Raw genomic sequence first — 23890 nt, 5'->3', positions numbered from 1 at the left:
CGTTCCGCCTCCCCGCTGTCCCCGACCTTGTGGGGCTGGCGCTGGGGTTCTCCTGAAGTCTGGAGAGCGAGAGGGGTCGGTGCGCACCAACCCCTCTCACCCTCCAGGCTTCAGCGAAAGCCTGCATTCGCCCCATAGGACGCACACACATTTCCCCTTCATTTTTGGAGGGGAAAAAGTGCGTCCTATGGAGCGAAAAATACGGTAGCTGTTCGACCTCAAAGGGTTCTACAGCCCTTTCAAACATTAACCTTTTTACACATGCATTTTGGATGCTAACATCCCACACTGATAAAGTTCTGACCACTCCTGCAGTAGAGATACTGCCAGTTTCTACCCTGGTAGATAACCCAACCAGAACGGCATAAGCTGACTAGGACCAATTGCAACCAAGAAAGCTTATAATACCTCCCTGGGGAGAGAGCATTCTGTAAGCAAGGAGCCACCACTGAAAAGGCCCTTTCTCGTTTCAACACCCTCCACAAAGAGTGTACACAGAGAAGAGTCTGTTATGATGAATGGCTTTTGTTTTTTTTAAAGCAGTGCTAAGACTGGTGTACTTTCCCCCAATACAGCCTATGACCACTGTTCTTATTTCTTTTTCAGTTCCTGGATTAACTGGGGTTCTTATGGTGTTGGTGCTCTTCCTAATGTCTACAGCCTCTACCTATGCCATTAGGTAATTTTTATTTTTTTTATTTAATCTGACCAAATGACTCTTAGTGAAGTGAGTACGTCTGTGTACACGCAACATTATTTTCTGCGTTCATTCCACACGGAGATCTCGCTTTTATTTTCCTACCAAGTCCACCCACAATCTGGACCTGTTTCGTATTTTATACCCCTGAAAGCGCCTTTTCCCAAACAAGTTTCACTCTGGAAAGGAAATCTCAGTACAGATTGAGCCTGCGTTTCCGCCCCCGGCACGTCCTTTTGAAAATGGATGGAGGCGGTCCCAGCGCTGAAACGTTTATCCACACCTGCAGAACTGCACTGTGGGTGGGCATATCCCATAATATCGCCATTGCCACTTCCTTCTTCCTTCAGCTGGGGCATGTGCTGGGAAGAAAAGGCATAGGTAAGCAGGGGCAGCCTGGCCTGTTTCGCCCCCTGAGGTGAAACAGGAAGGTGCCATCCTGCACTCATGCCACCCCCGCTGAAGCACCACTTACCAGGATCGTGCGACTGCGACTTCCGGGTTTTATTGAGATTGTACAAGAACCCTGTGAGATTGCGAGGAGCCCTCAGATCTTTCAGGGGCCTAGTGAGTCCTTGTCAAAACCTGGAAGCTGCCATAGAAACTTCCCCTTGCTTCGGTGTGGGTGTGGGTGTGTGCGCGCACACACACAAACACACACACACACACACACACACACACAGAGGCGCCCTTGAATTCTGCCACTTGAGGCAGCTGCCTCAGTCTGCCTCACAGACTGGCTCTGTGGATCAGCTAATCAAGGGAAGGGTTTTCAAACATGTGTCAAGTAGTCAAACCCACTGTTGTGGACAGTAGAATCTAGAATTAATCTAGATTGAAAGTGGCCCAATGAGGACAAGCACGGATAATTACAGAGGGAGAAAAATGTGCACAGCCATTGTGAACTTGTCTCACTAACTTTGTAAGGATAAGAATAAGAATGATAATTTATTATTTATACCCCGCCCATCTGACTGGGTTTCCCCAACCGCTCTGGGCAGCTCCCAACAGAATATTAAAAACACGATAAAGAAATCAGACATTAGAAACTTCCCTAAACAGGGCTGCCTTCAGATGTTCCCTAAAAGTCAGATAGTTGTTTATTTCCCTGACATCTGATGGGAGGGCGTTCCACAGGGCGGGCGCCACCACCGAGAAGGCCCTCTGCCTGGTTCCCTGTAACCTAACTTCTCGCAGGGAGGGAACCACCAGAAGGCCCTCGGAGCTGGACCTCAGTATCTGGGCTGAATGATGGGGGTGGAAAAGCTGCTTCAGATATTCCTTCTCGGTCCTTCTTCTTTTCCCTCTCCTAGTCCAGTCCTTCAGTGAACTAGATCATGCTCACTTTTCTTTCTTTTTTTTTTGCACAATCTTCCCTGGGAGTAAACAAAATCTGTTTTTGCTTGCTGCAGATTAAAAATAAAATTAAAAATCTAGTACGTATCCAAATTTAAGTTGAGCAGAACTACTTGGAATATGGCCTCCTCAGCATAAGTGACTTCAACAATGCAAAATGCTTTGATTGCCTAACATTTAATTGTACTTTGTTCCTTTCAGGGTTTCTGATTATGACATCTTCTGGTACACCCACAACCTCTTTTTTGTCTTCTACTTTCTGCTGATGCTGCATGTTTCTGGGTAAGTTATCACCCCTGTTGATGAAGCTCGACCACAGAAGCATGCCATAAAAACTGAAGCACGCCAGGGCAGGACAGACAAAACCGCAGCTCTGGAGCTGTGTGAATTTAGCAGATTTCAAAGGAATGTTTTGAAATGAAGATGAGTTCAGCACCCATGCTATGGGCATTGGTGGTGAGACTTTACTACTGGTTTTGAAGTCATGGGACTAAGATACAATGTTGGTTTTAATGAGGAAACAAGCTGGGAGAGATGGCTTGAACGCAAATGGAGGAAAGATCTGAATGAATGCAACCGAACCCTGGTAAGGGCTCATTATCCAGCCTGCCTAGTGGCAGTGAAGGCCATTGCATCCTCATTATGTCACCTGGTAGAGCTTTTCTGAGAGATCTGCATTGGCTCCCAGTAAGTTTCCGAGCACAATTCAGAGTATTGGTGCTGACCTTTAAAGCCCTGAACGGCCTCGGTTCTGTATACCTGAAGGAGCGTCTCCACCCCCATTGTTCAGCCTGGACACTGAGATCCAGCTCCGAGGGCCTTCTGGCAGTTCCCTCATTGCGAGAAGTGAGGTTACAGGGAACCAGACAAAGGGCCTTCTCGGTAGTGGCACCCGCCCTGTGGAACGCCCTCCCTTCAGAAATAAGCAGCTATCCTATCTTTAAAAGACATCTGAAGGCAGCCCTGTTTAGGGAAGTTTTTAATATTTAATGCTGTATTGATTGGGAGCCGCTCAGAGTGGCTGGGGAAAATCAACCAGATGGGTGGGATATAAATAATAAATTATTATTATTATTATTTTCTGGGTTTTATGAAGCCTTTTACGGGCTGGCCCAAAGGAGGTGATAGAACCAATGGTAGCTCGCTGTGACTTGTTTGCAAAGCATTTTGAGGATAAAATTGCTTGCATCCACAAAGACCTTGAATCTGCTGTTATAGCAGATGAATCTCATGGGGTGTCCAGAGCACAGTCTAGTCCTGTCGTGTTGGATGAGTTTCAGTTGGTAAGGCTTGAGGATGTGGACAAGGTGCTTGGATCAGTCAGAGTGACCACATACCCTGTAGACCAGCCTTTCTCAACTTGTGGGTCCCCAGATGTTGTTGAACTACAACTCCCATCACCCCTAGCTAGCAAGGCCAGAGCTCAGGGATGATGGGAGTTGTAGTCCAACAACATCTGGGGACCCACAGGTTGAGAACCACTACTCTAGAGCGTTGCCCCTCTTGGCTGATAAAAAACAGCAAGAAGGGAACAGCTGGCTGGGCCAGGGAGGTGATCAATGCCTTTTTACGAGACGAGGTGGCCCTTGCCTGTTTGAAGGAGGCAGTTTGAGCATATTACACCGATTCTGGTCCGACTGCACTGGGTACCAGTTAGTTCCTGGGTCCAATTCAAAGTTCTGGTTTTGACCTATAAAGCCTCAAACAGCTCAGGACCACAATACCTCAAGGACTTCCTCTTTCCATACGGACCTACGTGGACCCTGAGATCATCTTCTGAGTCCCTTCTCAGTGTGCTTCCTCCTAGCAGGTTCTGGGTGAAAACTAAGGGTAAATAGAAAAACAGACTGGGCAGGATTCACGTGCATGTAGACATATTAAGTAAAAGGTGTTGGCTCACCTGCATTTCAAGGAATGATTAATGACATACAAGCTAAGGAAGGTGATTTTTAAATTATTTGTACATGTATGTTTGTCCAAAATATCGTTAGTAATTATAAATGCCAGAGTACAGTCATACCTCAGGTGGAATATGCTTCATGTTGAGCACATTAGAGTTGTGCTCCGTCGCAACCCGGAGCACGTTACTTTCAGGTTTCGCTGCTTGTGCATGCGCAGACACTCAAAATGACGTCACGTGCATGCGCAGAAGCGACGAAAAGTCATGTGTGTGTGCGCAGACGTGCTGTCGCTAGTTACGTTTGCTTCTGGATGCGAATGATGTTCCAGAACGGATCCCATTTGAATCCGGAGGTACCACTGTATCTATATTTTGGAGGAGGGGGTGAGTTTCTAGTCCTTAAGGCTGTCACGTTATGCCTCAAGACTTGTGATCATTGTGAGTGAAGTCTCTCAAACTAGCAGGATTTCCAGTGGATGGGGCTCTCTGCATAGCTCTTTGCCTCTCCCATGGCTAAGAAGAGTACAATGAACTGATGTGCAAATAAACAGATTATGTGGGTTTGCACAATGTAGGCCACATGCAAAACATTAGTTCCGCCTCCCTCCCATCCCAGCTTGGTACATGTAAGCTCCGTCAAGACATCTAGCCTAAAACTGCCTTGACTCCACTTGTTCTCCTTGACATCTTTTTTTGGCTGTTTGAAAGCATCCTTCAGCATCCTATGTCATGCATTCCATCCCCTTTTGATATTTCTGCAGTTTGCCTCCGGGTCCTCTGAACCCTGGAATGGTACCCCCCAATGTTCCCATGTTCTCTCACTTTGCTGTTTTGGTTTCTGAAAAACAAAAAAGTGCAATGGGTGACTAATGTTTGGTCCGAGCCTAAACTGGCTGGTCCTCTGGGTTTAGCCAACAATAGCCAAGCTGGCCAGGGCCCAAACACATGCTCTCAATCAATGACATAGCAGACGTTGGAGTTATGGGAGCCTCTGGGACCACGTCCTCAGCTGGTGTTAATCACCTTTGTTCTCTTTGCTGCGATGGAGTTTTGCCAGTTGCCAGTTGCTCTGCCTGGATAAATGGCCTATACGTTGATGGCTGAGTCATTGCCACAACAAGAGCCAGATGGGCAAAACACTTCCTAAGACTTCATCTGCTCTGGCTTTGATCTAGTCCAGAACCGCCGGAGGAAAATGAATACTTGGCCATCGAGAGTGTGGAAGGGGAGCAGTTAGTAGATCTGCAATGAAGTTTGGATGGGGAGCAAGTTTGTAACAATACTTCCCCCTCCTTCCTCCCCATGGAGAAGCAAGTTGATTTCTTCAGTTCAGGTTGGGGAAATGTGTAAGCCCATGTGAGATCAGGGATCTGTGCTATTCTCAGACCATTGAGCCACCTAGCCAAGAAGCAAGAAGAAGAAGAAGAAGAAGAAGAAGAGTTTGGATTTGATATCCTGCCTTTCACTCCCCTTCAGGAGTCTCAAAGCGGCTAACATTCTCCTTTCCCTTCCTCCCCCACAACAAACATTCTGTGAGGTGAGTGGGGCTGATAGACTTCAGAGACGTGTGACTGGCCCAAGGTCACCCAGCAGCTGCATGTGGAGGAGCGGGGAAGCGACCAGATTACGAGACTACTGCTCTTAACCACTACACCACACTGGTTCTCAGCATAGAATGTAGACCCTCCAAATATTGGTATATACAGTGGTACCTCTGGTTAAGAACTTAATTCGTTCCGGAGGTCCGGGGAAGCGAACCCGGTTCACCAGATTACCACTCTTAACCACTATACCACATTGGCTCTTGGGCAACCAAGACTCCTCCATGTGAGGAGAGGTTGCAGTGTTTGAGTTTAGAGAACAGACGACATGATACTAATTTATAAAATTATTCATGGTGAAGAGAAAGTGGAGAGGGAAAAGTTTTTCTCCATCTCACAAAGCACTGGAACTGATGGACCACCAGTGAAGCTGAATTTTGAAAGATTCAGGACAGATGGTGGGGGGGGGGAGAGAATTTCTTCACATAGCACATAGTTAAACTATGGGACTCTCACGCACAAGGGGCAGTGATGGCCACCAACTTGGAAGGTTAGACAAATTCATGGAGGAGAGGGCTACTAATGGCTGCTTGCCATGATGGCTATGCTGTGGCTTCACGGTTGGAGGTAGTATGCCTCTGAACACCAGTTCCTAGAAGCCACAGGAAGGGAGAGTGCTCTGGTTCTCAGGTCTTTGCTTGCAGGTTTCCTAAGGATGTCTGATTGGTCACTGTGAATTAAATCCAGCAGGCTCTTCTTGTGTTCTTAGGGACGTGGGTGGTGCTGTGGTCTAAACCATGGAGCCTCTTAGGCTTGCCGATCAGAAGGTCGGCAGTTCGATTCCACAGGACGGGGGGAGCTCCTGTTGCTCTGTCTCAGATTCTGCCAATCTATCAGTTCAAAAGCATGCCAGCGCAAGTAGATAAATAGGTACCACTGCAGCAGGAAGGTAAACAGTGTTTCTGTGCGCTCTGGTTTCCGTTATGGTGTCCTGTTGTGCCAGAAGCGGTTTAGTCATGCTGGCCACATAACCCAGAAAGCTGTCTGTGGACAAACAGTGGCTCCCTCGGCCTGAAAGTGAAATGAGTGCCGCAACCCCATAGTTGCCTTTGACTGGACTTAATTGTCCAGGGATCCTTTACCTTTACTTTTTTTTAACCTCTTGTGTTTTTATTGTCTTCACTCATTGGTCAAAGCTCTCCACGATTTCAGACAGTGGATATTCCAAGCCCTGCCTACAGATGTCTGATGACTGAACCTGGGATTTGTATGCCACTGTACCACCCCAAATTTGGTCTCTTTACCTTGCAATTTTCAAGGAGGCTGCAAAGAGATATTTTCCTGGAAATCAAATAACATGGAAATATCCCGTTCCTGAAAGCACAAGGACCAACTTCCATGCCCGCTCAATGGGGAGCAAATCTTGTTTGCTAGAGGTGATCTGTGATATGAGTGGCTGCTGTATGCATGTGTTCGTACAGCCAATATGTGTCCTTAAATACAAACCCGAGCTTTCCTTCAATCGTTTTGCAAGTTGAGTCATTCACAAGGCCTGGATAATATGTGTGTACCTGAGTCCCTACATTTCAAAGGTTTTGGGGAGGACCATTGCTCAATGGTAAAGTACCTGTCTTGAATTCAGACTGCTCCAGGTTCAATCTTTGGCAACTCCAAACAAGCCTGGGAGAGAACCTTGTTTGCTGACCATTGTGAGCTAGATGGATCATTGGTCTGGCTTGGTTTAAGGCATCTTCCTAGGTTCCTATCCCAAGCCCCCTCCTCACAATTCCATTAATGCACACAAACTAGAGTATCCTACTAATAGCACACCACAGAGAAAATATATCCATGATTACTTAGCCTGGTTCTTACGGGTATTCTGGGGGAAACAAAATGGCGCCCGCAAGCCATAGAGCAGGAGGAACACCCAGGAGTTTTGACCCCATGTCCCTCTCCTGATTTTGTGAATGGGAATGCTAAATTAGAAGAGGGATTTCAGCCCAGCACTAAGCAGAGCTACTGTATTTTTGGCACTTTTAGGTATAGTCTCATAAGTCAGTGCTGGTGACAAAAATGAATAATGTAGCACTGCTTCTGCTGTCAAGTGCTTTGTGTGCTTCTAAATTTGCAATAATAGATTGTATATCTTGGCAGAGGATCAGGGCATTAGTAGAATGATTCACTGCAACATGTCCCTTTCAGAAGAGTATGTCTTGTGTATATACTTCTGTATCTGAAAAAGGTTTTCATATTCCTTCCTAAGTCAGCTATTTCTTTTCCATTGTTTTATTTTTATTGTGTTTACTGCAACAAAACAAAAGTTAGAAAACTTATTTGATCGTACGAAACAGAAGCCAAACAGAAGAATATTTGCTTTCGAGTTATTCCCTCCATCCTTAAGAGGGATAACACAGGATGTAGTTTGTTACATTTCTCCAGTGTTGCTCCACATCTTCTTCTATAAAGAGTGTTGATTATTATATGCAGTAACATCTATTGGAAAAAGAGGGGAACCCAGAGAAATTTCTTATCTGGGCACCTCACTATTTTTAACTATTCATGTATGTTTTGTGGGCAGAAATTGATTTCCTTGTATTGCCCTCCCCCTACTTTTGATCCCTAACTGTGTCTTCAAATCCCCTTCATTTTAATATAAATGCAAGTCTGAAACCAATAAAGGACCAGGGCTCTCAGGCATATTATTTCTGCAAAGGCCAATATTGGCCTTGTTTCAATAGAAGACAGGTTATTTCCCTTCCTTTCTCTCCCATTGAAGCATAATATGCCGCTAACCATAAAATTAATATAAGGACAGGATTGTTCCCTAAATAATTGATATTATATAGCTCTGCTCTGAGGTGGCTTCTGCTGATGGCTGATTTTCTGAGCTGAGGGCTTAGGTCAGGGGTCAGCAAACTAAGGCCTGGGGCCCGGATGTGGCCCACCGGGCTCATTAATCCGGCCCTCCAAACCTTGCGGACCCTGCCGCCCACTTGGTCAGTCCTCGCGCTAAACTAGCGCGGCACGGAGGCCTCGCCACATGGGGACTGACTTCTGCGATGCTGGTGCTGCTTCGGATTGGCCGCAAGAAGCTCCTGCAGCCAATCTGAAGCTGCAGACGCCTCTGGGTAATGCCCCTTCCTTTTGGCTGAGGCGGCCAAGATCCGAGCAGGAGGAAGTGGCGGCAGCAGGGAGGCTGCCTCCGCCGCCCATGCCAGCGGAGTGGGGGAACAGGTGTAGAATGTACTGAGGATCAAGATCACACAGGAAACTGCAAGATATGCATAGCTTATGAAGATCAAGGTTGTACATTTTGATCAGTTATTTTTTGCTCATCAGAACTTTAGATGGGGAAAGTTCAATTTTTTAAAAGGAGAACAAAGCAAAACGTTTCTCTCTTTGTATTTCTCTAGAGGAGTTCTGAAATACCAAACTAATCTAAAGGAGCACCCGCCTGGGTGTTTGAACCCTAATGCAACAATTCAAGAGGACAGGCAATTTGTGGCTGGATTTGAAAAGCTGCCCTCTGAAAATGCCCCGGAAGCTCTCCCTGGAGGGTTGGTGGAGCTGGAACCATTTCTTCAAAGCAGCTTTGTGTGCACTGAGGAACCGAAATTTCAAGCCCATTTTCCCGAGGTTTGTATGAACATTTTTGCTGTATTTTGCTCGTGGCGGTGAATAAACCAGTTGGCTTTGCTGATGTGAAAACACGGAATGTTCATAAGCATTCCAACTTCTTGGGGGGAGAAAGCTGTTTTCAGAGAAGTTTGAGGGAAGGAGAAATTGTCATTTAGGCCAAGATTTCAAACTTGCGCATGTGTGCCTTTGTGGTTCTGTTTGAAGTCTGAGGAGATGGTTTGGAAGATAAAGCAGAGGGACTAAGGGGCATACAAGCCAGAGGCTAAAAGAAGTCTGCTGCAGCGTTTAATCAGTGAACAGGGATTGCTGCACTAAAACAGTTGACGAAAGGTTGTCAGTTAAACTAAAGGTTGTTGGACTAAATGTCTTTCGTTAGCAGACTTTTTAAAGTTTTATTTTCAATGCAGGTATTTATAAGAACTCCAAGCGCTAAGCACAATTCTAATTGGGGACTTCCCTCTTTTTTCTGCAAGAGATGACAATGCCTCTTCTAAGATGAAGTGTTTTACTGTGATGGCAGTGTCGGGCTTAGAGTGCCAGAGAAGGCCTGAGTGGGCCCGGATTCAAATCTATGACTCCATGGAGGCATATCCTGATATTTTGTGGCTTCTCCTGTGCCTACAGTAGTGAGTCTGGGGTTTGAATACAGTAGTACCTCTGGTTGTGAACGGGATCCATTCCGGAGGCCCGTTCGCAACATGAAAGGAACGCAACCCACAGCAGCATGTCTGCACACGCGCGGGTTGCGATTCACTGCTTCTGCGCATGCGCATGATGTCATTTTGTGCGTCTGAGCATGTGCGAGCGGCGAAACCCGGAAGTAACCCCTTTCAGGTACTTCTGAGTTGCGGCAGGACACAACCTGAAAAAATGTAACATGAAGCAAGAGGTATGACTGTACCAGCTTACTAGCCAGTGTTTTGGCTTACAAGACTTTTGTTATGTCCCCCACTTTTCAGACATGGCTCTGGATCTCTGGACCATTGTGTTTGTACTGTGCCGAAAGGCTTTACCGCTACATCTGTAGTAGCAACAAACCTGTCACCATAACTGCGGCCATCAGCCACCCCTGCGATGTCCTTGAGGTGCGGATGGTGAAGGAAGACTTCAAAGCGAGACCTGGACAGGTGAGCCAATGGTCGGATGCTATTCCCGGCCCTTGAACTCTTGTGTTCTGAACATAAGAAGAGCCTGCTAGATCAGACCAATGTTCTCACATGTCTCTGGGAAACCGGCAAGCGGGACCTGAACTTGTGAGCATTTCCCCCTCCTCTGGCTTCCAGGAACTGTATTCCAAAGTGTTTCTGCCTCCAACTGTGGAAGCAGAGAATGGCCATCATGCTTAGTAGACATTGTTTGCCTTATCCTCTTTGGATTTGTCTAATCTCCTTTAAAAGCCACCAACGTCGGTGACCGTCATTGCTTCCTGGAGGTGCAAGTTCCATAGTTTAGCACTGCATGGTGTGAAAAAATTACTTCGTTTTGCATCTCCTGAATCCTTCAGAGAGAACCAGTGTGGTGTAGTGGTTAAGAGCAGTAGACTTGTAATCTGGTGAACCGGGTTCGCTTCCCTGCTCCTCCACATGCAGCTGCTGGGTGACCTTGGGCTAGTCACACTTCTCTGACGTTTCTCAGCCTCACTCACCTCACAGAGTGTTTGTTGTGGGGGAGGAAGGGAAAGGAGAATGTTAGCTGCTTTGAGACTCTTTCAGGTAGTGATAAAGCGGGATATCAAATCCAAACTCCTCCTCCTCCTCCTCCTTCATCTTCATTAGATGTCCATGAGGTTTAGTATTATATGCAACAGAGAAGATACAGGAGAGTGGAGTAGGAGTGGAATCTGGAATTAAGGTTAGGCTGCAAACCCAATCCATGTGTTCTCAGAGAGAGCCAAACTCAGTAAAAACAAAGATCTGAAAGCAGACAGTGTATAAGAGCATAAGAGCTCTGCTGGATCAGGCCAGGGATCCATCTCGGCTAACGCCCTGCTTCCGAGCGTGCCAACCAGGGGCTTCTGGGAAGAAAACAGGCAAGGCAAGAAGGCTATCTCTTCCCAGCAACTGGTATTTGCTGGGTTGGGACCCATTTACACTATACATTTAAAGCGATATCATAGAATCATAGAGTTGGAAGGGACCCCAATGTCCCCAAGTACAGGAATCTCAGCTAAAGCATCTATGACAGATGGCCATCCAACCTCTGCTTGAAAACCTCCAAGGTAGGAGAGTCCACAACCTCTTGAGGGAGACTGTTCCACTGTTGAATATCTCTTTCTTGATGCAAATACATCAGCAGAGCCAATTCCATACTCCTGCTCCAAAAATCAAATGCCACTTGGTGATCCCACCAGGTGGAGATTTGTGACTGAGCACTTCCAACATTTAAATCATATCTCTGAATAAATTTGGTTAAGCCTAGCTGCACCATAGCAGCAGTTTATACTGGGCTCCTTGTATTGATAGACTCAGCGATGACCTTTGGTTTTTTGCCGCATGTTTGGATAATAAAATCCAATGATAATCATGTTGCAAACACCCACCCCACAAACTCCAGTGCCAAATACCGCTAGAAACATCAGCCGTCTAATAAGACAACAGCTTGAGAGAAAGCAATTGGAGTGGGCATATTATGTATGAATGCTGAAAAGGAACTGTGCTGCAACAAAGCAATTTACAAATGAGGTCAGAGGAATAAAATCTGCAGAGCTAAAACAAACAGGTTTGGGGAGCCTGATTGGGAGGCTGAGTTTCTGGAGGGAAGTGGGGAAGACTTACTGCATATTAGAAGCAGCATCTCTAAGAGACATCTTTGCCATTTCAGTACATCATTCTGCATTGTCCCAGCGTGTCATCAGTAGAAAGCCACCCATTCACCCTAACACTGGTAAGGAATATCTTTTAATATTTGTGCTATTGGTATTTGCTTTCTAGGCATCTGTGGCAAACGAATGCTCCTATATTTTCCTTTGTCAAATTTGCTGGTTCATTTTTGTACCCCATTACCAATTAGAACGTTGTTGGCGTTGTTGCTCAGAGGTGTTCGCATGCACCATCTTCTTGCAATCTTCACAATAACCCTGTAAGGCAGGACAGTATTTTCTCCCCCTCCCACCCCTGCTGGGGATGAGCTTGAGAGTGTGTGCCTGCTGTGAACTAACATGGTGGCTTTAGGAAATAGGCGAGATTCAACAGGGATAGAACCGCATTGTGCTACAACAGGATCACATCCAGGTGTGCCCTACCTGAGTCCCGGGCAGAATCTATACAGACCTGTTTAACGTCATTAGAACAGTATTAGCTATATTGTTCTAAAACATCACAGGGTGTACTTGTAACAATAAAGCATTTTATTTTTTTACCTTTGTTTCTTTTGTCAAAATGCTGTCTCCCTACTGCTGGTTGCTGGTTGCTCTGCAGCACCCTGTGGTGTTGCATTTTTATAATGCATTATGAATGTTAAAAGTAGGATGCCATGTGTGTCCATATGGTTATCAAAACTCTTGCTTAACGTTAAAAGCCATGGTGAGTGGTCCCTGGTGAGTGGTCGAAGAATGAGTGGCACAATAGCAGTGTCCCAACTCACATGACATGGCTGTGATAGTTTGACAGCCCTGCAGGCAGTGGTGGAGGGTGTCCATTGGGACAAGTAGTAGTAGTAGTAGTAGTAGTGGTAGTAGTAGTAATATGCCACCCATCTGACTGGGTTGCCCCAACTGCTCTGGGTGTCTTGCAACAAATATTAAAAACACAATAAAACACCAACCATTTAAAGATTCCCTGTGCCATTTAGAGCCTTCAGATGTCTTCTAAAACTCATATACAGTGGTACCTCGGGTTACATACGCTTCAGGTTACATACACTTCAGGTTACCGACTCCGCTAACCCAGAAATAGTACCTCGGGTTAAGAACTTTGCTTCATGATGAGAACAGAAATCGTGGTCTGGCGGCGCGGCAGCAGCAGGAGGCCCCATTAGCTAAAGTGGTGCTTCAGGTTAAGAACAGTTTCAGGTTAAGAACGGACCTCCGGATCGAATTAAGTACTTAACCCGAGATACCACTGTAGTTGTTTATTTCCTTGACATCTGACAGGAGGGCGTTCCACAGGGTGACGTTAATACTGAGACGGCCCTCTACCTGGTTCCCTGTAACCTCACTTCTTGCAGTGAGGGAACCACCAGAAGACCCTCGGAGCTGGACCTCAGTGTCCGAGCTGAACAATGGGGGTGGAGACGCTCCTTCAGGTATACAGGGCCGAAGACGTTCCATTTGAATAATTTGTACTTCTGTTCTTCAGCCAAGAAGCCTCCTGGAGCAGCTTATGTCCAATCAAAATGAGACAACCCTTAGCCACAGGCTCACAACCTAAAAATGACCCATCCCTTGAGAGATGCAAGCCTTTCCCATTCCCTCTCAGAGGATGGCTGGCTGATTCCCCAGTCTGTACCATCTATTGCACTACAGTAGTAGGAGTCAATGCTTGGGGAAGAGAAGCCTAAATGTGTCACTGGAATTCTGAACTCCTATTTTGTATTTCTGGAAAGACTGTGAGCTTCTTAATTGCGCGTCTGCTACTTGTGAACAAAATACAATTTTGTTGTTGTTGTTTTTAATGGCATTCCAATGACGGGGGAGACTTCAGAAACTTCTAACCCTTTTTTTTCTGCCCAGCCAAAGGAATGGACAGAAATTTTCCTTTAAAAAAATTCTAGGTCGTGTTGTGCCTGGGGCTGCTCTTTTGCCTAGAGATGTGTGAGTGCCTCTTGCTTTGAGGGTAATGCGAGACTTGGGGCTGCGCTTATAGAAAATGTAGGCAATATATTAATACTGTCGACTGCCTCCCCTCCTACTCCTGTTTGACCTACTTGTGCTGACTAAGTAGCAACATTGGCAGCTTGAGGATTTTTGCCAGCTTTCTCAGCATACTTTTGTATGTCTTGTATCCCCCTATTTCCCCCCTGGAAATGATGTGATGCTGACTCAATCTCTCTGCCATCTCCAGCATGGCATGTAGGATTCTGCCTACAACTGATGGGACTTGTAGCCCCCAAACCTCTGGAGGGCACCAGCTTGGAAAATACTGTGATAGAGGACGGGATTTGGTAGCAAGGATGGAGAAGCACCACTGAAGATGGGAGTTGTAGTCCTCTCAGCCCTGCTGGCTGCAGCTGATGGAAGTTAGGAACATGAGAGCCAGTGTGGTGTAGTGGTTAAGAGCGGTAGTCTCATAATCTGGGGAACCGGGTTCGCGTCTCCGCTCCTCCACATGCAGCTGCTGGGTGACCTTGGACCAGTCACACTTCTTTGAAGTCTCTCAGCCCCACTCACCTCACAGAGTGTTTGTTGTGGGGGAGGAAGGGAAAGGAGAATGTTAGCCGCTTTGAGACTCCTGAAGGGGAGTGAAAGGCGGGATATCAAATCCAAACTCTTCTTCTTCTTCTTAGAACCATAGAATTGTAGAGTTAGGAGAAACCATCTGGTCCTTGCAATGCATAAACTTAAGAAGAGCCAGCAAGATCAGGCCAGGAATCTAGTCCAACATCCGGTCCTTACAGCGGCCAATTAGATACCCATGGGAAGGCCAGATTCAGACCTTTAGGGCACCTAAACCAGGGGTCGGCAAACTTTTCTGCTGGTGGGCTGGATCGCCCGTGTGCGGGAGCTCCCACACCCATGGACATACAGTGGTGTCCCGCAAGACGAATGCCTCGCAAGACGGAAAACCTGCTAGACGAAAGGGTTTTCCGTTTTGGAGGTGCTTCGCAAAACGAATTTGCTATGGGCTTGCTTCGCAAGACGAAAATGTCTTGCGAGTTCCTGCGGGGTTTTTTCCCCCTCCCCCCCCTTTTCCCAAGCCGCTAAGCCGCTTAACAGCTGATCGCTAAGCCGCTTATCAGCTGATCCACTAAGCCCACTAAGCCGCTAATAGCCTTTTAGCAGCTAATCCGCTAATCCCTTAAACCTTTAATAGCCGCTAATAGCCGCTAATAGCAGCTAATCCGCTAATCCCTTAAGCCTTTAATAGCCGCTAAACTGCTAATAGCGCTAATCCGCTAATGGGCTTGCTTCGCAAGACGAAAAAAACCGCAAGACGAAGAGACTCACGGAACGGATTCTTTTCGTCTTGCGAGGCACCACTGTATGCCCGTTACTCTTTCCCTGCTGGCTTTCGGAGCCATGGCTGTGTCCCGGAAGTCAGTTCCTGCGTGGAGTTAAACCGGGGTGCTGCGCTGGTTTAGCTCTGCATGGGGACTTACCAAGCGGGCAGCAAGGGCTGGGAGGTGGTTTAATGTATCCAGCCCACGCACCGTAGTTTGCTGACCCCTGACCTAAACACTTAAAATATTTTGGTGCCCCATATATATCTAATTTAAAATACAAACAATAGTAAACTATATAAAAAAAATATTTTTTGAAATGGAACAACACCTTTGGTACAGTGAAATGGAAAATAATGTTCATTTTCATATAAAATGGTAAAGGCACCCCTGACCATTAGGTCCAGTCGTGGACGACTCTGGGGTTGTGCGCTCATCTCGCTCTATAGGCCAAGGGAGCCGGCGTTTGTCCGCAGACAGCTTCCGGGTCATGCGGCCAGCATGACTAAGCCACTTCTGGCGAAACCAGAGCAGAAACACCGTTTACCTTTCCGCTGCACTTTCCGCTGTACCTTTCTACTTGCACTTTGATGTGCTTTTGAACTGCTAGGTTGGCAGGATCAGGGACCGAGCAACGGGAGCTCACCCCGTTGCGGGGATTCGAACCGCCGACCTTCTGATCGGCAAGCCCTAGGCTCTGTGGTTTAGACCACAGTGCCACCCGCGTCCCTGCGTCATATACTGCCACTTTATTCCGTGATATGAACAATTCAATTACTAGCTTACAGCTAGTAAGCTTAATTCTTCTCTACACAAGGATGAACCCAGCAAAAATCCCGTCCCCTTTGCAACTGGCGGTCCCATTTGCTCCCATTGGTGACAATGGGATAATCTTCTGAATAGCAGTGAAGGGTTGGGGATTTAGTTGGAAGTGTGGCTTGGGAGATAAGGGTTGGTCCTCCTCTCCCTATGTGCTGTGGTCCTGATGTTCGCCCCCCCCCGAAGCCCCCTCTTAGGATTTTGTTGTCCAAACAAAAACCTATATATATTTGTTAACAACACATTTGATGCCACATCTAATTTGGTTCTGAGAAGCTGAACCTCAGGATGACCTATTTTAACGGTGGTTTGGGATAAGCAGGGGTACTTGAAATGCATCGTGCTGGATAAATTGCATATTTTGTGTGCAGCAGAAGTTTTATTTTCTTGTGTTCCTGTATTGGTGTCTCCACTCCCTTTCTCCCCACTGCCCTAAGCCTGAACTACGTTTTTACAGCTTTACTGATAAAACGTTGGAGTTGTTATGAGAGGCTGTTGTTGATGCAGCAAATAATTTTATGCCATCTTTGCATGAAAAGGTGTGCAATTATTGCCTGTATTTTTGGGGGGAAGTGGTACATGGATATCAAAATAACCAGTCAGCAACCACATGGGAAACTGCTATATACCTGATCATAGAATCATAAAATTGTAACGTTGAAAGGGACCTCGAGGATTGTCCAGTCTGACTGCCTGCAATCCAGGAATCTCACTAAAGCATCCGTGAGAGATGGCCAGCCAACCTCTGCTTAAAAACCTCCAAGTGGAGTCCATTCTACTATCGAACAGCTTAATGCCAGAAGGGCCTTCCTGATGTTTAGTTGAAACTGCCTTTCTTATAACTTGAAGCAATTGATTTGGGTCCTACCCTCCAGAGCAGGAGAAAACAAGCTTGCACTATCATCCATGTGGCAACCCCTTAGATAGTGGTACCTCAGGTTACAGACACTTCAGGTTACAGATGCTTCAGGTTACAGGCTCCGCTAACCCAGAAATAGTACCTCGGGTTAAGAACTTTGCTTCAGGCTAAGAACAGAAATTGCGCAGCGGTGGCAGCGGGAGGCCCCATTAGCTAAAGTGGTACCTCAGGTTAAGAAAAGTTTCAGGTTAAGAATGGACCTCCAGAACGAATTAAGTTCTTAACCAGAGGTACCACTGTATTTTGCGGGGGGTTTTTTTTTGGGGGGGGATTGTATACAACGAAAGATGTTTTGGAATATTTTAGGAGACGTAATAAAAATGATTTTTAAAAAGATATTTGAAGATCACATCTCTCAGTCTCCTCTTTTCCAGGCTAAACGTACTCCTTCAACCATTCCTCATCATGCTTGGTTTCCAAGTTGATGTAGCCTAGAATAGCATTAGCCTTTTTTGCTGCTGCATCACACCGTTGATTCATGTTCAGCTTCTGATCTGCTAAGACTTCTATTTATTAAAATACCTCCAGCTCAGTACTGTTGACACGGATTGGCATTAGCCCCCCCATTAGCCCCCCCATGGTCTCAGCCCTACCTGGTAATGCCATGCATTGAATGTGGGACATTTTTCTTGCAAGACAAGTGCCGTAGCACCGAGTGACAAGGGGCCTTTCTAGTGCAGCATTCTTTAACTTTGGGTCCCTCAGTGTTGCAGGTCTACAACACTCATCCCAACCAACTTAGCCAATGGTAAGGGATGCTGGGAACTGTGGCCCAACATGATATGAGGAGGAGAATGGTGCTGACTGAGATGATTTTGCTTCCATGGCTTCTGTTTCCAAGTGATCGATGTTAGAATTCCTGCTCCGTGATTGCAGTCATGGGATTGTTGACTTTCACATGATGGTGTATGTTTTGACTCCACTGAGTGGGAAGTGACGGAAACAGGATGTTTGTGTTACTGTGTTCCATGAAGTGGGACTATTGTCCTTTGTTCTTTTTCTCTTTGCTGTCTGATGCTAGAGAGAGAGGGAGCCATGTTGCAGTGCTCCGTGTGTGTTTATATGTAAATAAAGTAGATTAGCCAAAATGCTGAGTCGCTGAGGTCTGTTACGCAGCTGCACAAACTCTGCAGATCCCTAAGTGTGCTGTTGTTGGTTGGCATTGGTCGCTGTGATGTTCGGGCAGAAGAAAGCTTTTGAAGAAAGCTTTTCAATGCCAGTCTCTACCAGGGTCCTGCCAGGTGCAGCTTGTCACGCTGGCCACGTGACCCGGAAGTGTCTGCGGACAGCGCTGGCTCCCGGCCTCTAGAGTGGGATGAGCACACAACCCTAGAGTCTGTCAAGACTGGCCCGTACAGGCAGGGGTACCTTTACCTTTTACCAGGGTCCTACTTGAGTGTAGGCTGAGCTCCTGACAATTAGTGGCGGCTGGTCTGGTGGGGCCAAATGGAAGGTGGAGCCAGGGGCCTAAACAAGTGCAGTCCATGGAAGGTGTAGCTGGTTCAGCCCTCCATTTTGTCCAGTACCACACCTGTACCTTTAATGGCAGAGAACAAGTGAAGCTATTTATCTCAGGACGGGGGAAACCCCTTTCAGCCTCAGCTTCTGCATCAATGCACAGAAGCAAGTTCCACTGTGATAAAGAGGGTTTTCGCCTTAGTGCTTGGGAGTGCAGCATTCATTGACTTATTTTATTCAGTTTTATTTGCTTGTCAGGCTGCTGCTAAACTCCCAAGAGCAGTACCATTTATTTTTCTTAAGTTGGCAATCCTGCTGCTGCCATGTAGTTTATATAAAGATGCCTCAGGTTATACATTTGCAGCAATGTGTAGCACTGGGTTTGGTTTAGGTTGATTAAATTTATACACTGCTTCTTACTTAAAAAGAAGGAGCACCAGCCAAAGTTATTTGCAACTCCAAAAATACATTAATGCCACCATTTCTCCTCACAGGGCTCAGTGCCTTTCAGGACCCCCAGGTATGATATATTTTCACTTCCTTTAGCTTCCATTCTGAAGTGGCCCTCCAGATTTTGCTGAACTACAACTCCCATCATCCCTAGCCATGGCCCATGCTTACTAGTACTGATGGGAGTTGTAGTTTGGCATCATCTGGAGGGCCAAAGGCTTTCCATTCCTGTAGTAGTGCGTGCATGCACGAATTTCATAACTTGTTTCTGAGCACCAAATTATCTCCTAAGAAGTGGCCTTGTCCCCACTGGCAATTAGTGTGGGGATTCTTCCCACCCCAATTCCCCCAAGGAGCAACTGCTAGTTCTGCAGCATTCATTCTCAGAAAGCAATCCTCTACTTACAGGCTTCCCCAACCTAGTGCCCTCTAAGCTGTTTTGGCCTGCATCTTCCATAAACCATGGCTATGTTGTCCGGGGCTGATGGGAGTTGTCGTTCAAAAATAATTGGAGAGCATTAGGTTGGGAGAAAAGCAATTACAAACCTAGACAGCATCTTAAGAAGCAGAGACATCACCTTGCCAACAAAGGTCCGTATAGTTAAAGCTATGGTTTTCCCAGTAGTGATGTATGGAAGTGAGAGCTGGACCATAAAGAAGGCTGATCGCCGAAGAATCGATGCTTTTGAATTATGGTGCTGGAGGAGACTCTTGAGAGTCCCATGGACTTCAAGAAGATCAAACCTCTCCATTCTGCAGGAAATCAGCCCTGAGTGCTCACTGGAAGGACAGATCGTGAAGCTGAGGCTCCAATACTTTGGCCACCTCATGAGAAGAGAAGACTCCCTGGAAAAGACCCTGATGTTGGGAAAGGTGGAGGGCACAAGGAGAAGGGGACGACAGAGGACGAGATGGTTGGACAGTGTTCTCGAAGCTACCAGCATGAGTTTGACCAAACTGCGGGAGGCAGTGGAAGACAGGAGTGCCTGGCGTGCTCTGGTCCATGGGGTCACGAAGAGTCGGACACGGCTAAACGACTAAACAACAACAACAACAGGTTGGGAAAGGCTGGCCAGTTTTAACAGGTGTCCAATAGAGCATCCTTTTGGAAAATACAAATAGCTTCAACCTTATATCCAGCGACAAAGTGCATGTGACTCTCATCACAGCTGTGAGTTTTCCTTTGTGTGAACACCAGACTTGGCAGCTTGCTGGCTGTTTGGGCTCTGCCTGACCTCAGCAGTTGCTGTGAATCCTGAGAGTTATTTTAGTAACAAAGAAGCTCATTTTATATCATGGGAAATCTATATATCTATATATATACATAAAAAAACACCCCTGCCTCCATCCGGCTACAGGAGCAACAGATGGAAGGAATCAAGCACGAGGGAGCAAATTTGGTATAAATGAAGGGGCACACCAGATCAAGGTGAAGATGTTTGGTCCTTATTTGTGGTGTGCCTTGGTGGGAATGAAGTGCTTCTTCCCCCGTCTTTTTCTGTTTCTTCTGTGATCTTCATGAACAGAGTTGGTTGTAGAAAATGCAGGTGTTTGTTTGCCTTGTTTTCTGCTGCCCTAGAGGGGAAGACCCAAACCAGTGGATTCAAATTCAAAGACTTTCTGAGACTTATGTTTATTTGGTTTGATGTTTTCAAGAGTGCATATTTTGTGACTTTCAGAGATTCGTAAGTTTTCTGTTTATGTGATTTCATATATTTCACATTATATAAAGAGTGTATATTGATATCGTATCATTGTATTTGGTCATCGTGTTGCCTTGGATATTACTGGCTATTGTTCGCAACACAGCGGTTAATTGTTTGGTTACCTGTGATCTTCATAAGCAGAGTTGGTTGTAGAAAATGCAGGCGTTTCTACATGCCTTGTTTTCTGATGCCCCAGAGGAGAAGACCCAAACCAAAGGATTCATTGAAGATTCTGACTAAACATTAGGAAGAAGCTTTTAATGGCAAGAGCTGTTTGACAGGGGAACAGACTACCTCGAAAATACAGTGGTGCCTCGCAAGACGAAATTAATTCGTTCCGCGAGTTTTTTCGTTGAGCGAGTTTTTTCGTCTTGCGAAGCACCACTGCAGTTAAACACTAACAACGGTGGGGAGGGGCAGGGAGAAGCAGGACAGCTGCCGCAGCCGGTACCTCAGACTCACCCGCGCGTTGTGGCCACCGTGCGACGCGGCTGCTGGAGGGCGGCGGGGCTCAGGAGCGCAACTCTGGCTGCAACGCTGGCTGCTGGCAGCAACGGCTCTCTGAGGGAAGCGCGCGAAGGGGGTGGGCAGCGGCGCGAGGCAGCCGGAAGGTCAGCCGGAAGGTCGGAGGGAGCCGGAGGAGCCGTCAGCCGGAAGGTGGGAGGGAGCCGGAGGAGCGGGGAAGCGTGCGTGCGTGCAGTGACCGTCGCCATGACACGAGAGGCAGGGCCGTTTCGTCTAGCGAAGCAAGCCCTTAGGAAAATCCGTCTTGCAAAGCACTTCAGAAAACGAAAAACCCTTTCGTCTTGCGAATTTTTCGTCTTCCGAGGCATTCGTCTTGCGGGGTACCACTGTAGTGGACTCTCCTTCACTGGAAGTTTTTAAACAGAGGTTGGATGGCCACCTGGGATTCTTTTCCTGTGATTCCTGCACCACAGAGGATTAGACTAGATGACTCTACAATTTTATGATCTAGTTCAGGGGTCAGCAATTTTTTTAAAGCCGCGGACCAGTCCACTGTCCCTCAGGTCTTGTGGCGGGCCAGAGAAGCAGCACCGGGGGTGGAGAGCTGGAAGAAGAGGTGACGGGGGCAAGTAGTCCTCCTCTCCCCCCAGCCCCAGCCACTGCGCTTACATTCCCTGGGGCTGCCACCACCATTACCACTGCCACCACCGCTGCTGCTTCTCGTGGGTAGGCAGAGCAAGCTCATCCGCTCCTATCTCTTGAGAGCCAGTGTGGTGTAGTGGTTAAGAGTGTAGTGGTTAAGAGCTTCTGTCTAGTCCACAGGAGCACCAGGGCGGCAATGGCGGAGGGAAGAACGAGCAGCGCGGAAGGGCTGGCTCCGGAGAGGGGCTGCTTAAAATGGCACTCAGCCAGCTCAGCCCAGCCCCCTTCCTTCTCTAGGCAGGGCAGGGAGAAGCCAGGGGGAGGGAGGGAGGAGGCGCCACCATGGTGTGTGTGAGGGGGGGGGCGCAGGGAAAGAAATGGCGCAGCCCGAATGAACAGAATTCCCACGCCGATCCATGGACAGTCCACGGGCCGGATCCTGAAGGCAGTTGGGCCTGATCCTGCACGTGGGCCTTAGTTTGCCGACCCCTGAACTAGTTGGTGGGCTGCAGACTTAGCTTGAATTTCCCTCATGATAGGCATTTATTTGCAGGAGCTACATTAAACAAGTAATTTGGGATTAGTTTCTGAATCTAAACTCTATTATTTTTGTGTGTTCCTTATTTAGACTAGATATTACCCTACACTTGTTGGAGAACTGGCTGTGTGCATGTTTTAGTGACAATGTTGCCAACTTATCAATTGGCCTCTGTAGCTGTGCTGCTAGTATTAGCTTGACAAGTGACGTTTAGCCAAAGTTGATCATGTTTATGTACAAAACAGCTGATTTGTACACATCCGTTCTCTCACAAGCAACGAGAGCAGAACATGGCCATTTTTGTGGTCATTTTTGTGGCAAGAGGTGCGTGGAACGATCCTAAGACAGCATGTTTTGTTTCGTGGGCTTAGAAAAAATAAAAATAAATCCTGGCCTGCGTGGATCTTAAGGATTTCCATGGAAATTTGGCAGTGCAAGCTCTCTGTAAACAGAGATGTGCCGTATATAAACATAGCAGGTCTTTATACATTCACCAGCTGAAACCGTATTCCCTTTCATAAATGAATATTCCCTGATTGCTGAGGGACACCCTGTGAATACAAATTACAGTGGTACCTCGCAAGACGAATGCCTCGCAAGACGAAAAACTCACAAGACGAAAGAGTTTTTCGTTTTCTGAGCTGCTTTGCAAGACGGATTTCCCTATGGGCTTGCTTCGCAAGACAAAAACGTCTTGTGCCCTTTTTTTAAAACCGCCAATGCATTCCTATGGGAAACCGTCAATACACAGTGGTGCTTCGCAAGACGAAAAAATTCACAAGACGAAAAAACTCGCAGAACGAATTAATTTTGTCTTGCGAGGCACCACTGTATATGTGCATCAACTTTGTTCAGCAAGAACTTTGGGAGAAAGTGAAGCATTCCGGTGGTGGGGCTAGAAGGCAAGAGCTTTCCTGCCCCCACTGGCCTGCTCCAAGCTTTCAGATTTATCAATATATTGACCTGGTTCAGAGCTATAGAGAATCTCTATAGCTCAACAGTGTAAGTGCAAAAGGTTCCTGATTCAAGCCTGCTAAGACTGAATCAGATAAGTGATAGAGACGCAAAGAGGTGGAAGGAACGTTCTTTCACATGTGGTGGACTTGTAAAAGGGTAAAAGCATATTGGGAAATGATCCATAATGAATTGAAAAAAATGTTTGATAGTACTCCCCCCCCCCCAAATCAGAGTCCTTTCTGCTGGGAATAATTCAGACTGATATTCCCAGGTGTCAAAAAAGGTTATTTATTTATGCCACTACTGCGGCCTGTGTTTTGTTAGCCCCAAAATGGAAAACCAGCGAGGTCCTAAGCAAAGAAGAGTGGCAACTTAATCTCTCACAGAATATGCACAGCTTGCAGACTTAAGAATAAGAGATCAAGAAGAACATACGTTTAGAGAAGATTGGAAAACGTTTTTTGAATATACTGTGTACAGCTGAAAGCGCTGGCAGCATTAAGATAAATTCGACAGTGCAAATAAGTTTTGATGGAAGCAATAATGGAATGCTGAATGGCATAGTTTTTGTAAAATATGCAGGGATTTATGAGATGTAAAATGAACCATGGAAAGAGAAAAGGGGAAGTCACAGATTTCTTAAGGATGTAAAAACGAGCATTTTAAATTGCAAGACAGGAAATTTAATAAAAAATACATATAAAAGG

At 46.6% G+C, this 23890-nt stretch overlaps 1 protein-coding gene across 6 annotated transcripts in view; it reads left to right on the top strand.

Moving 5' to 3' along the window:
* NOX4 (NADPH oxidase 4) overlaps nt 1-23890 on the top strand; it is a 101409-nt gene that overhangs the window by 22135 nt on the left and 55384 nt on the right. For all 6 annotated transcript variants that reach the window (XM_083436527.1, XM_083436528.1, XM_083436526.1 and 3 more), the window contains 5 exons: nt 607-679; nt 2255-2335; nt 8908-9130; nt 10093-10260; nt 11954-12016. In XM_083436527.1, the coding sequence (XP_083292653.1) occupies nt 607-679; nt 2255-2335; nt 8908-9130; nt 10093-10260; nt 11954-12016 (608 nt within the window). The remainder of the gene's footprint in view (nt 1-606; nt 680-2254; nt 2336-8907; nt 9131-10092; nt 10261-11953; nt 12017-23890) is intronic.

Source organism: Podarcis tiliguerta (genome assembly GCF_965153285.1).
Source record: "Podarcis tiliguerta genome assembly, chromosome: 4".
Classification (NCBI taxonomy): domain Eukaryota; kingdom Metazoa; phylum Chordata; class Lepidosauria; order Squamata; family Lacertidae; genus Podarcis; species Podarcis tiliguerta.
Note: the sequence above shows the minus strand (reverse complement) of the source record. Positions and strands in the feature narration are given on the sequence as shown.